This window comes from Styela clava, chromosome 6 (assembly GCF_964204865.1).
Source record: "Styela clava chromosome 6, kaStyClav1.hap1.2, whole genome shotgun sequence".
Classification (NCBI taxonomy): Eukaryota; Metazoa; Chordata; class Ascidiacea; order Stolidobranchia; family Styelidae; genus Styela; species Styela clava.
In genome coordinates this window covers 9,797,464-9,812,865 of record NC_135255.1, presented here as the reverse complement: position 1 = coordinate 9,812,865, position 15,402 = coordinate 9,797,464, and the positions used below count along the sequence as shown (strand labels likewise).

Here is a 15,402-nt window from a genome sequence, read left to right as displayed (position 1 = left end):
TTAAATATGTTCATGATTTTTAATAAAGAAGCGTCATGTAAATAGTTCCGGCGTCGAAATTCCGGAAAGTTGACGTAAATCTTTGTTGCAGTTACAATCTTCACAGTAACAATGCCGTCACAGCATTTTTGACGCTGTTGATTTCCTCTAAAACGTGACGTAATAATGTTTTGATCTACACAATATCCATTTTTCTTTTTGTAAAACGTTATAGTCACGGGCACTCACGACCTACCGTTACTTACAACCATTATTTTATTTTTCGAATTCTCCGAATTTGGACAAAATTTAAAGCCAAGTTACGCCTGCATTTGAGGGTTATTACAACGAGCAATGCTTGGTAATTTTTAGAATAGCACGAAGGCAATGCTCAAGAATATGGATACGAAGATCAAATGCTTGCGTCACAGAGCCTCGCCCTTTTTGCTTGCAAGAAAAATTAAAATAAGTACAATTTAACGCATGTTAGTCCTGAAATACCGAAATTGACATCCGGGTTTAGAAAACATCTGAGTGAATTTTATAAAAATACACCAAAAAATTGCCTGGAACTAGTTGTGTGTTTTAAAACAGGAAGAATACAGTACTGTACATGCGTAAAATACAACATATAGTCCTGCAGACAAGGGGCCTTTTTGGGCCCAACCTTGTTTTCAGACATAATGTTTTATTTGTGAATATTCACCTTGAGGTCATTGCCCATCATTTCTACATGGGTGTGAAGTTCGCAGAATTGCTTGAGCAATTTTTTTACGGCTTGATATTTGTATTAGTGTTTTTCGTCAAATCTGTGCACTATAATGGCGCACAACCTGACTCCTAACCGAGTACACATGTTGTGCGCCATCTTGGTGCACATATTACGGAAGCACCAAATTTACTAGGAAATGAAATCGAGAACTTTTAGAAATTTGTTGAAAAAAATCGTACAGAAAATATTTTCAGGCGACCCATAGATAGGGAAACAATGTTGGAAACAATAAAATAAAGAGTACTATTTCAAAATACCCGCTATTGTTGCAATTAAGAATACAAGTCTGCTAATCCAGTCGACAGTGGTTCAACTGGATTGCGTACAGTTTGTGCGCAAATATATTTCTCCCGGTGGAGAAAAGTCAACTATTTGTTAGCAAGGATTGTTATGCAGCGGGATGATCACGACGATGCAGTGAAAGATAATGCCATCACGAAAACACGAATGAAAAAATTGCTACATTTCATAGTATATCCCTTGGAAAGAATGAATTTTTATGTTCTATGCCAATGCTTTTCAAACTGCTAAAGACTCTCGACACTTGCTTCTCCTCTTCTATAAAAATACATAATTATTATATATTCGCATTTCCATCTGTTTGATCATGCGCCCAGATAACCGATCCGTGGTCCCCAAGGAGGCCGGGGTCCCCTTTTAAGAAACCATGCCAGAAACTGAAAAAGGCGACCGTGCTTCCCTTGCCTGTTGTCATGCTGTCCCTCAAGTTCAGCTACAACAAAAAAATTCACGAAAACGGGTTTTAGATTTTATGATTTCATTAATATTCTCGACAATGAATGATATACGGATAGTAAAATGTAAAGCTATTCCAACAACATAATCATATTTTGCAACTTACAATGAATATTTTGTATGTAACATTGTTTGACAGAGACCCAAGAGATCTAACTACAAATATCAAAAAAGTGAGGCCAAAAAAGTTACACTACAACATAGTCAAATGTGCTGTATTTACGATAGATAACAGGTTTAACAAAAAGCATTACATGTAAAATGGTAAAATAAAGATCAATTCTGCAATATCTACTGAGGACAGAACATCTACGTCACAGAACTTCTCCGATAAATATACGGAGCAATTGCAAGAGGCAGAAATGCCAAGATGGGATTTCATCGCATTGCAAACCAATATTAGCGATTCTTAGATTTATTCGCGCATTCCCATCAGAACTGCGTGGAAAAGATTAAACCTATCTAAACACTTGAAAAACTATGTCAGATATGCGTCCTATCATCGAATATCAGTAAAGAAATAGTGCAATGGGAAAAAACATATAACATATAACACGTAACTTTCAGTAATATGCAATCAAATAATCTTATTGTTGAATATATATTTGAAAACATTTCGTCACGCCAACCGCACTTTTTTGTCTCTGGCTGAGCTTAGATAGCGACACTCATGTAAACTGGTAAGAGGCAGGTTTCATTTTGAAACGCTACGGGATGGAGCAGACAATATGAGTATCCATCCCCAAGCTGTTATTTGAGTGGGTACTGCTGTTTTTATTGCAGATGATACTGATCTTTTTGTGTCAAACATTTACTGGCATCATCGATTTGAGGATGTCAAATGATGGATATAAATAAACCAGTTGAAAACCAACACGCAATATTACAAAACTTACTTCCAACACGCGGCTTGAATGAAAGAAAAAGCGTACAAATTCTAGGGATGAAATCATACACAAAAGGGTTTCAAAAACCTATAGATCAATAAACAAGTGGAATTTGATGCATGTGCGGAAAAATGTGCGCGTTGTCACGTACAACCGAAGCACTCAGGATAATGTGTGTGATGTACTAGTGATCAAAATGTTCGACTCAACTATGTTGGCATAACATGTGCACATCCCTGTTTGGCATACGTATACCCTCTGTCTCCGCAAAAATATATAATTTAATTAATTAATTATTTTTATTATTCAATTGAAAATGAAGTGCCGAATATCGCGTGTCTTGACTGACGAACGACCCTACAATAGCCTCTGCAATATGCAAAGTTATTGTCTCACTCCAAAAGTAGTGAGATAAATTTTAGTCGCAATGATAGCATCAGTATGCGCAATTTTTCTGTTTACAAGCGAGCGAAGAATCGCACTTGGGGGAAATTGTAAATTAGATACTGAAGTTTAAGCAGTCATGTAACATTCATGGTTTAAAAAATTATTTTTATTGCTGTTCAGATAATACATGAGTACTTGGCAAGGTTTCTTAATAAAGAATTTTCAACACTTACGACTAAAAATTAGGCACGCCTTATATCTGAATGATATGAAGAAATCTTAAATAAATGATGAAACATATACTCCGTGTTCAATTAAATATTTAAATCTACAACTCAAATGGAACATAAAAAATACAAATTTTGTGTTGATTTCACAATGCGCCCACAAAGCCTTCTTATTGGCAGTGATGGAATTTTTTGTATGCGTGTGTGCAGTTATCTATATACCCATACTTTTTTGTGTGGGATTTAGTCGATCGCGAGCTATTTTAAAGATTTCAGTCGATCGCGGTCGAGAGCAGGTTGGCGATTTTTTGAGCTACATTGCCCAACCTTAAAATATGTTCTGATTAACATTCGGATGGAACAAACATTTGAATAAATGCCGCCATCTGCACTCAAGCCGATATGACTTTGATCTCGTCTTTCTACCAGCTCAAACTGAATGCTGCGACTGGTCGAAGTGAATATGATCGCCCACAAATGCAGTTAATCATGACGTGTTACCAAGTGTTTGTCAAGCGTGATGTTTATTTTGCACAAACATTTATGAAATTTTTGAGGCAATTGATATTATAACATAAATTAAAAATGGGAAATCGATGTAAAGTTATAGTATGTTTAGAGATCTTCCTCCATTTTTTTTTCGCACAGGTACACGCTGTAACGGCTGCCATCTTGAGCATTCATCATTCCATTGAACTTGTCGTTTCTGTTAGCCATAAAAACCATTTCTCCGTGTTTGTTTTCTTTGATGGGATGACCTTCGAACCACTTAGGCTTGTAGGAAATTGGTTCACCATCCGCCAATAGGGGGACCTTTTTGTTTAACTTTTGCTGAAAATATAAAAAAGAGTATTTAAAATGAGAGTTGTGATTAGCGTCACAACAGTTTCCACGAATGAGATGATTTTTTGTGTTCAATTTCAGCATGTAGATGGAAAAACGTTTGCCATGCTCAGAAGCTACGTACTAAGGTACAAATTATGGAACTTCTTTGAAAATGGAAAATGAACGTCTCGTGTTTATCTTTCCGTTTAGCAACTAATACCTCAACCCCGACATCATTTATCACGCTGTGTGTTTGCCGCCTTTGAATTTTTCAATGGACTATCCTAAGACTCTCATAACAAGAAAACTTTACATAAACCCGCATGGATTTACATTTTTCTAAGTGACAAAAAACTAGTAATTTAACTGCAGGACACATAATGGTGAGTGATATTAAAGCTATTCACCAAACGTCAATAATTATTTATAAACCACATACCGGAACATACTAGTAAAAGTTCCACGTATATATTTTTATACTTACATCGTATGACATTCCTGTAAGGATCATTGTTCCAGGTGCACTGGCAAGCAGGAAATCGTGAACCTGACTGTATGCCTTCAAGCTTCTGAATTGACCAAGTGCTGCTCCCTCTTGCTCACAGTTGCTTTCAGCCTGTTCTACCAGAGCACCACCTCGCGCCATTTTACCAATGAAATAACAGAAACCATCTGAAATTTTTCCTTTGCAGGCAGGAGCTGAAAAAAAAATTGAAATCCATAAATTTTCCCAGTAGGCTAGTTAGATTATTTTATTTTCGATTAAAGCTTTATTGTATGGGTTCATCCCCGGAATTTTATGGATTCCGTGTTCTTCTTATGCTACCATTAGAAGAAATTGATATTTACCAGTCGCTGTGCATGTCTGTTACAGATATGCCATTGAAGACGACATAACGGATTATACATTTAAAGAATAATCTTACGTTGAGGTAAATTTATGATAAGTTGTAAATTTAAGATACCGACTGCAAACCTCGTTCCCACAAGCTGAATAACCCCGTAATAAATATATTAAGAATTTGGGTATAAACCTGGCCAGGAAAATTACGACAGTTCTAAATACATTCCGACGCGGTTGTCTAGTCTAGAGACTCGTTCTGAACCAAAAATTACCTTACCTGCTGTTGCATACGCAACGGTTGCCACGAGAACGAGTAAAAACTTCATTTTTTCGAGTTAGTTGTTTCACTTTCGGAACAAATCGAAGGAATAATTTTCAAGATCTTCGTACCGCTTTTTGTACATTCCTAGACTGCTTACACTAAACACATGACATAATGTTATACCTTTCAATATCTTTTATAAAATGGAACATTCGTGTTACACATATTCATGAAGTAGTGCTTGTTTACCTACACGAAAGCATAGAACATTACTTCCCCATTCATTAAAATAATTATCAATCACAATAAAGGTTATTGATCGGATGCAATGAATAAAAACATTCCGAGTTTACTCATATTTCACTGTAGTTTCCATCGATGATAAACTGTATCTAAATTACTCGAACCTGGACAATGACGTGACTTCTCCCTATTTTGACGCCCTGGTTAACATGAAACGACATAAAATTATGGTTTACTAAATTATAGTAATATATATATAACTATCAGTTGAGAACGCTACGAAACAGTTATTTTAATCTATAGATACCCATCGCATTTTCACATCGTACTCTGCTTACTAAATATAAATAATTGTTTATCCATTGTTTGGTTGCAATTAATCTGAAATTTAAATTTTAAACAAATTTATTCATCGCTATATTTTAACCGCATGATTGTTCTTTTCTTGTCATTGTTGTAAACTGCTTGTCTGAGAAAGTATGACTTTAATCAGACTTAACGTCACAGAAGTACATTTGTGTTTGCGAGCAGAAGGACTCTTTAATTACATATAATAAAATCTTGTTACACTTATGCAATCAAAGTTTATATATATATATATTCCATTTTTCAAATTATTCCGAATATGCGTAAATATTGTATTAGCCAAGCGGAAAATAAAAAAATGGACCAGTAATCACGTATGCTCGGGTATCTGTTTCCTGATATAGCGTTATCCGGGGCGAGATAGTGAAGCATAAAGCACAAAGATCTGTTAATATTACAATATTTTCAACTAGAATTAGATCATCGAAAAAATCATGCCGCTATTATGTCATGAGTTTGAAAAATTTTAATTATCTTTTATACGGCACTGAATGCATGAGCTTATCGAACAATTGAATCATAAAAACAATGTTTAACCGTCGTGTGGAAAACCATTAATGAAATCGTTTACGACCAACAACTAGAAAAACGACGTGATCTTACATCTTCTTTTGCTCTGTATATACGTTCTCTGAAAAGAGTTCACTACAATTTCTCGCACACCACTCATTCTATGGATTACTCGTATTGTTTCTGATGTATTCGAAGTATAATATTGTGTTGGGATGTTACGAGAAGGAGACCCCAAGATCGGATTTAAACATAACGCCCTCTCCATTTATCGACCTCTGAACATATCTCAAATTGCCGACAAAAAGTTTTCATATTCAATGCCTTATCATTGATGGCGATAAGCGATTACGCTTCCTGAATTCGTCGTTAACGTCATCATAATTTAGCCCACGCTCTATATAACATTGTGTCGATCGAGGCGTTCCTTTTTATTACATCTAACTTAAATTTCCGGAAAATAAATTCCTAATAAATGGGCTTGAGCAGATTTTCCAATGTTTGGTATAGAAATGTATTACTTATATTCATTAGTGCATTGGATATTTGATCTGATTTGACAATTAATAATATTCAGCAATGCAATTCGTTGTTACCAGAAACGCCACGTGGAAAACTATAACTAGTCAATGCAAGTTCATCCTGCTACCAGACCATATTTTTCAGTCGATTGAAGTCGAAAGTTGAGCAATTTGCATTCCAAATTTGGTTCCAAATTGCAAAGAATTTTCTTTGTTCAAAACGGACATAGTAGAGTATTTTTGAAATATATGAACACCATACAGACGTATATTATAATTTAATTGTTTTATTTCATCAATTTTTCTTTCATGACTACTCCCTGACCGGCGCCGTTTCGAATACTGGCTTTGTGAGGGCATTGCTTTCATTATGTAAATACAACAGGCCGATTATTCTTTTCAAACCTCTTTTTTTCCAAACTGTCGAAAGTTCCAGTTCAATGTTAGGTGTAATCGAAATGAAGGCGTGCACATAACAAAATAATTCACCGTAGTATTACATCAGTAATATATTGATAGTTTTGCTGCCTGACAATCTGACGTTACTTGTTTTCGTGCATTTTATCCATACTTTATTATGGAAAAAGTCGTGTATTATTTCCAGTGAAAGTTTTTTTTGAGTTAAGTTTTGCAAACTATACACAGAACATTTCAATAGAGAATTAAACATTGAATATCATGTTGAAAACAATGACAATATGAGTCATATATGACATAAGTTTTATATGGGCATGATCGTTCTCATGTTCCTGAAACCGAACTCAGTCTATTTTACTACATATTTAGCAATGAACGTTGTTGTGGTTTCGACACTGTGGTATTTACTGCGGAGACTCCAACTTTCCAACGTAATTTGGTATGCTAAAATTGTTTCCTCAATAACTTTATTTTGGAAAATTTTCTTCCCTCCTTATATATACATCGACGATAGGATAAACTTATTGTTCGGCCACACCCAACAGTTCTAATAGTGTGTCAACATTTTCACAACAGTAAATATGTATATATGTATAACTCATTGGCCTTATCGTCGCTTGCGACACTGCTAATAGTAATCTTTCCGTTTAGTTTACATGTGGCTCTCATATGAATTGTAAAAATACACACCGTTGCTTTAAACATTTTACATGTGCCATTCAAACATACTAATATAGAATATTGATACCAAGTACAAAAATGTAGGCAAGTGCAAATGTTTCCTGTCATCAATTTGTATCTCAGGCGCTGATACGGATACAAGCATGAGGTCCGTCGGTAACGTTTCTTCTCCATCTATGGGACTAAATAAAATTATTCTATAAATTTGACTTGCGGTCGAGCTTGTCATGCCCTTTTTTTGTAAAATATCGCTACGATAGGCTTACATTCGATCTCAAAAACATTTTCAGAAATAAGAACTCGAATATATGCTGATATTCTGGATTAACCAGGCGAGAGCAGAGAATTGTACATTACATTCACATAATACAACATTGAATAATTTGATCAAGTGTGAATTTTTATTTGAGCATCCACTTCGGATTGTTTATGATATTTAAAAAACATATATATATATATATATATGTCCTCGATTGTTTTACATACTAAATAAATAAATAAAAACCACAGTAAAATAAGGAATTGATCCAGTAGTTAATGAGAAAAGCGATTTTTTCATAAAAACGAAAAGAGAAATACGAACAAAAACAATAATAACAAAACGACCCATAGGTCCATTTTGTGTCTAACAGGTGGTATTCCTCAATATCTCATCACATCATAGCAATAGACATCGGATTTCAGCAAGGTGGCGCTATAGAGTTCAGTAATTTCGGCGTAATGCTTATTAATGTGGGGAGGGTGCCTCGTCCCAATACAGTTTAATGTTTCCGATGGGAATCTCCAGGTTGTAATTGTTCTTTGCCAAGTTCTTATCCTTATAATTTGCGGACGCTAAAGAAATCATCAATAAGAAAAATAAAAGAAATGAACTATAACACCAACTACAATATAAAGAAGTTCTTTTATTACACCATATTGATCGCTTGATTTGGGTAAATTAAAAAATGTATAATCAACATAGAATCGCATTGTTTGCACGCAAAGTTTTAATAAAATAATGGCTCTGTAATAACTATCAGAAAACAAAGTCAAATTCAGTTTTGGTAATCTGTGGGATTGAAGGTCGAGATGAACAAACAAACATTTTTGTAAATCACATTCAAAACAGGAGTCGTCATCCGTGCTGGCTACTGATTAAAGACAGCTACTTCTGATAGGCTATTTTCAGCTTTCAGACCTACGCCGGAATTCTGAATGAGGAATTCCTGATTCGGGTTCTGATTAGTGTTTGATAGATCTGAAACCCAATTAATGATCACACAAATTAATGATTTGCGTCTATAATAGCTTAAATGTTATAAAGCAAAAGAGGAAATATATTATGGATGAATGTACACATATTCTCTTTATGTTAGTATTTAATTAACCGCATTTAATGTTTCATTGTTCTTCGTAGCATTGAGATACCTATGTCAATTACAATATTGTCGATTAAAACATAACGTAATTCTGATATTTTCAGTGCAATATACACACGCAAACTATAATATTCATTCATGCGTAATATTCATTTATGTAATTTCCGTTTTACGCCCAATGTCCATAATCCCAAGAGAGAGAAGCTTTCAGGCGACCGGCGAATGATTATTTTTTGCCATTCAAAAACCAACCTAAAAAGCACTGTTAAAATTTTAAGGGAAGATTCTTTTTACAGGAATTCAATTGTCATGCCTATTTATTTACCTATTGACCATCGCGGAAAAGTCGAAATTGTTCAATTTAAGTAAGGCCCATAATCGACTAGAATAATTCCCGAATTAATTCAAATATTCAAATACGCGAAAAATCTGGTAAGTTTTATTCTTTCGAAAATGTGAATAATTTTTCGAAACGGATTAAATTGCCGAATTGGAAAAGTGACGTTTGAATAACTTCATTTAGAACTAATTATCTGAAAATTTGGAAAATTAAAATTTCACTATGGCAAGATAAAGGACTGCGAGTTATTCGGAGAATAAACAATGAATCATTAAGGTAAGTGCTTAACTGCGTGGCGTAAAATACGAATATCTCGCATTCCGAATAATTTAAACCTGTATTCTTTTTTTGAAATAGATTTCAAAACGTTGGGTAGTGTATGAATGGAGTCCGATCTACAATAAATTTGTCGTCAGCGCTTACTGTTTGCCTCAATAGGCTCATCTAGCGGCTAAATCGATGGGGTTATGAATTAGTTCAGTTCTAATTGCTTTTCTGTGTACATGTCGCGATAAACTCACCCTAATGCGATTTCTAGCCTTTAACTTAACACTAACGATCGAGTGAAGCAAAATACCAGATTCGATAACGGGCGTAAAAACTGCGAAAAAGTTTCTGCGTAAACGTCAATCCTAGTCCGCCACGTGTTTCAATAATCGAACGTAAATAAATTAAGACGCAACGTTTCTGCTTACGTGTAAACCCAGACAAAAGGATGGATTTAAAATATATACTTTATTTGGAGCCCCTTTCAGTGAATATAAAATATTTCAGCTGATTATGTTGGTGGTATATCAGAAGGGGCAAGATAGAAAAGTGAGAAAGCATTCAGAGGCCGAAGAAGAGTTGAAAAAAAATTAAGTTCAGATAATGAACAGCTTCAACACTAGGAAAACAACGCATGTTGTAGTTACTCAAGATTTTCACAATTTAATTTTTTTCGTGTGTTGAATCTGAAAAACTTTTCATCTATGAAACCAGGTAAGTAGGCTACTCTGTGTTGCTAAAATTTTGAGCCGACATTTCAATGCATTTCATGTTGGCTTCAATATTACCAAAAATATTACGCGACTCGAAAAGCAATACCAGCATAATAACGAGACCTTCTTGACTCAAAAGATATATCAAATTGAATAAAAACACAATGTAATTTTCATATTATATATATATATATATCCAGTACGTTAAGTTGCTATTACAATACTTGTTCTATCCTATATCCACAACTTATATTTGTGAACCGATACACTCAGTGAATAAAGTTGATCTAAATTATCAGAATGCAATTCAAATTCTATAGCAATTATAGATGAATTCTGTTTATTAATCACGTCGCCATTTATAAGACAATACCTTTGTATATATATATCCTACAGTAACATAAAATTCCAAATGAATCCATTGATTTTAATAAACTTCAAACATTTCGTGCCAGTGTGATGTTTGTCAGTTTATTCGAGAATTTACAATTGCTGTAATTTCATTTACTATTCATATTCAATTCTACGTTGACGCGAGCACACACAAATTGGTCTCTATTCAATTTTCATCATTCTTCTATTGCGACAGTTGATTGGAATGTTTACTTTAGTTTAACGGGGTCAAGACCATCGGCAAATTGGATGGTTGTAAAAGTCGCTTGTCCTTTGGAAGTATAGTGTTAAGTTTCTCTTTTTCAATATCGTTCCAGTTTGTATCACCGTAAATAATTTATTAGAGGCATGGATCTCGCTTTTAGCCCCCTTTCCGTTTTAACGAAATGGCGATTCTGCCACAAGGAAATTTATACGCTGCGAGATACTATGGAAAGACATCATGGTCTGGTTATGTACGGCATGAGAAACTACTGTAATGTTGCTAGCTGTAAGAAATAATGATGTTCTTAGCATTGTCATGCTCAACTCTATCACACCTACATCGGGGTGCCTTGTATATATCTGTGAATTTATATTTTTGCCATTCATGATAGTTAGTTAGTCATTTATTTTCCATTCTCAGGGAAGCCAAAAAACTGGTACCAAAATTTCGAATTCATACAATACTTATAGAATAACTTTTTCAGTACTTTCAGTTCGTAAAAAGGGGTGATGACGCAAAAAGAAATTGATTTTGACCAATTAGAGAAGTTAAAAGTTAAAGAAATGTGTCAAACAAAAAAATCCACAATTCGTTTCATGCATCATTTACAAACTTGGTCATATTGGGCCAAAGAAGCGAAGTGCGAATGTATTTTGAGTATATGCTGAATTCACGTATTTTCTTTCCACTCCAAATCTTGATAACCTTCGTTTTCAGTATGACTGTAACCAGTCATGGAAGTTCCACAACAGATTATTCATATGCGAAAGATTAGGTCCTCGCAAAGCGTATTGCGAGGCATGTAGTCTTTGTTATGACAAAACATCGTGAAATTCAAATTAAAAGCCTAAAATTAATATTTCAATATGGAATTTGCTAAACGAAGAAGCATGCATTTAAGTTGTTCACGATGAGCATTCCAAATACCGGACGCAGCCATACCATACAGTCTTTGAAACTCCCGTAAAACTTGCTTTTAGGCCACGCATTCATGAATAATACACGTTTAGGACATGGCGACAACCGTGCTGCTTTTTCAGCTGGTTTTAAAATATTCATCCGATAATTGAAATCAATCGCAATTGCGGTGGAAACACACTACGATGGTTAAAGTTGTCAACCCATAATCTTGTCTTTCCTCAAATATTCTCCACATATGAGTAAATGATATCAATTTTATCAGTGGTAATGATATTACTTAGTATTTATTATTGTCTGTACCAACTTGTAGATGTTTTCATAGTTTATTGCTGTGGACAGATTCTGAGACGTTACGATATTAGGCGTCGTATTGATCACGGCTTATCTCATAACGTAAATAGGCACACAAGACGGACGGTATCCGCGCCGGTGACGCGGTATTCGTCAGAAACTCGAAGCTATTGAACCTGTCGCGTATGGCTTTGTGGATGAGCAATATCTTTTAATTAAAGTATTGTGGAATTTGTCTATATTGCATATTAAAGCATAGAAGGTCAGATTTTGTTGAATTGCGTTCCATACTCAATTATTGTAAACTATTGCACTCACTTATTTTGTGGTATTTTGATAAGCTTTTTGTCTTCTGTTCCTCACGGTTAAAAGATACTGATATTGACCAATGTTTCAAATTGTTTCTGGCAACTGTCATCCGAAGTTCTCTCATTAACACTTCTGTTGAATATGCACGGTTCATCGACACGGTAGATGCAGTCAAGACTGAACCTGTAACTAGACGCTTTTGGTATTCAGTCGCAGTTCTTGTAAAAGTTAAGAAAATAATGGGGGTATTAGGGTAGTGTGCACTGAACTGCGAGTGCTTTCTTCTTGTTTATGAGAATAAAATAATAACTATCAAGAGGTTTATTAGGTAAACTGGAATACCGCATTGATTTAAACATCTGAAACCATTGTGTGTTGTTCAATTTTAATATCATTAATAATATAATGAATATATATATATATATATAATAACATCACGCAGTAAAAACCAATAAACTTCTCTAAATGCCTCAGTCATTCGAGTGAATCTAATTTCATTTTTAATAACTATAAAACCTAATATTTATTTATTAGGTATATAATTCTATTTTCCGCTCGGTAACGTATTGGAATAAGACACTAACGATTTTATATTGAAGAGAATTTTATATCCACGTGTTTCAACCTGGCATCGGAAATTATTCCTAGTTTAGGTTGATTGATGTTTTTTGAATGGGAGGAGAGTGAGGTTAGATGCTACAAATTATATTATTTGATTAATAATTGCAACGATAAAGGAAAAACTCTGAATGTTGCTAATAAAATAATATCTGGCAACATGCTGTGATAAAACAGATACGATCAGTGTGTCGTCGTTTTCTAAATATAGTTCGGATTTTCTTCCGCCGGCACCTGAATGTGACGTTCAAATGGGTTGTGGTGTCGGATATTATCATTTCCGTTATCTATCTTACTTAACGTTGAAAAAAAATCGATTTTACATATTCTAAACGCACAAAGATTGCAGTTTTGTTATTTTTATTTTTGGACACCCCATTACGAATTTGGTATTGACGTATGGTCCCAAAGTGACAATCCGCATATCGAATCTCATTAATTCGTGAGATAATAAGTTGTGATTGAAAATTGTTGAAATGATTTCTTCGATGATGGTGGACGAAATGCCTTTCAGAAAACCTTCATAAATGAGTCAAGTATTGCTCCAAACATAACTGTGTCAGATTGCATTGAAATCTTACACGGTGAACGCGCGACGCAGGTAAATTTTAAGTTTTCTAAGACTGAATACGATATGATATAAATTCTCCGTACCTTTATTTTAAGTTATTACCCTTTCGTGGGCATTGGACACTGGTACATGAATTCTAAACATTCGTAGTTGCGTTTGAGAATTTCGGGTATTTCATTAATGGAGTAAATAGTCGAAATATGAAAGCAAGTATAAACTGAAATTTCCATATTTAATACATTCCAAAACATGATCATACTGGTAATTCCTGTTACTAAATATATAATGCGCTGATGGCTCATTTACGCTATACGGTGTGTAATTTTAATGTATATTAGTTAATGTGCGGTATTATTTATGGTTCAACGTACGCCATATAATTCTTCAATTATCAATATTTTACGTTATTAGTTATAGATTATTGACGTAGTTTCTTCGGTTATTGAATTGCGACTTCGGTATTTGCTTCACGATAAAGCGATTAGATAAAATCACCACCTTGATTTTATTTTGGTAGATCGCCGTGATACGATGTTAGTCGGGGAGGTCATTACCACGTGTAATTTGTATAGCTGAATGTAATATATTGCAAAGTAGATGTGATATTAAAAAAAAAAACGAGAACAAGCCTTTTTGCGAATTTACCACTTGAATGATTCGTTTTGAAAAGTCAGTCGGCAGATATAACGCTAACATGTCGAAGAATTGATGATTTCAAACATGGATTTATTTATGATTTGGTGAATAAAATGGCTTCCGGAGTTGAAGCTACATAAAAACACTATCCCAAGCAAACAAAACCTTCTGTTCAGATATTCTTCATTTTTCAATTAGACGTTAATTTAATGTAGAAGCGTAATGTATTTTCTCTAGATGTACTGATCTTATTTATGGTATCTCGCACAATTCACGCTATCTGTACAAAGCATATGCTTAGGAGAGGTGATATAAATGAAATATTGACTAAGATTAAATTGTATTTGGATGTTATAAATTATAAAGACAATTTGTTTGTAAAAAAAGCAACAGCATTTATTTTAAATCAATGCTAATTTGTGTAAAATACTCCGAGGTTTACAATGTCACAATAACCTTGCCATGGAAGACCATTCAATTAAGTTGAAGGGCCACCACCAACTGCTGCCGATTTCATTGTTGTCATAGTTCAGTAAATATAATAGATAATACATTCTTAAAGCTTCACATCACGTGTCGATGTACAAACAGTCGTAGCAATATTTAGAGAAAAGTACCAACAAAAAAGTGTGATGTCTATAATGGTATGAATAACGCAATCTTCGTCATTTCCAGCAGAAACACTTATCCACGATACGATCAAGAACAAACACCAAACACGCACAATGCTAGATTAAGAGCTCATTTACACCTCAACATAATGATGTTAAAAGATGTCAAGTCGGCCGTTGACGGTTCCAATTTGAATCGTCTTATTACTATTTATGAGGCAAGAGCAAAACGTCCTGCTTAACTTGTGCGAGAGAATACAACCACAAGTCTAATGGATATTCCTCGCAAGATTGGCTATTGATCCCTTACCGTTTCAATGCCTGTGGGACGCATTAATCTCTCTCGAGTTTTATATATGCTACAATATTGTAGAGTAGTGGGAGGAAATATAAACCAAAATGTACTGTAAGCATCAGATAGAAGAGATCATAATCTTAATTTATTGTTTCAGCGAACCCAATGCCGAATTTGTGTTGCTTGGTAACTAT

General features: G+C 34.5%; 1 protein-coding gene across 1 annotated transcript; it reads right to left on the bottom strand.

Annotated features, from left to right (window-relative positions):
• Positions 1 to 3,513: 3,513 nt before the first annotated feature.
• LOC120331005 (uncharacterized) lies at positions 3,514 to 5,115 on the bottom strand. The gene is made up of 3 exons (XM_039398021.2): positions 4,955 to 5,115; positions 4,318 to 4,532; positions 3,514 to 3,839 (listed from the first exon to the last, which is right to left on the bottom strand). The coding sequence occupies exons 1-3, from the start codon at positions 5,001 to 5,003 to the stop codon at positions 3,624 to 3,626; spliced, it is 480 nt and encodes a 159-aa protein (XP_039253955.2). The 5' UTR covers positions 5,004 to 5,115; the 3' UTR covers positions 3,514 to 3,623.
• Positions 5,116 to 15,402: the final 10,287 nt, after the last annotated feature.

Excerpts from the sequence above, each read along its gene's own strand:
- LOC120331005 (XM_039398021.2), bottom strand. The coding sequence starts at position 5,003 with ATGAAGTTTTTACTCGTTCTCGTGGCAACCGTTGCGTATGCAACAGCA. Across the intron at positions 4,533-4,954 it reads CGTTGCGTATGCAACAGCAG|CTCCTGCCTGCAAAGGAAAA; the intron begins GTAAGGTAATTT and ends TTTTTTTTTCAG. Across the intron at positions 3,840-4,317 it reads TTACAGGAATGTCATACGAT|CAAAAGTTAAACAAAAAGGT; the intron begins GTAAGTATAAAA and ends TTATATTTTCAG.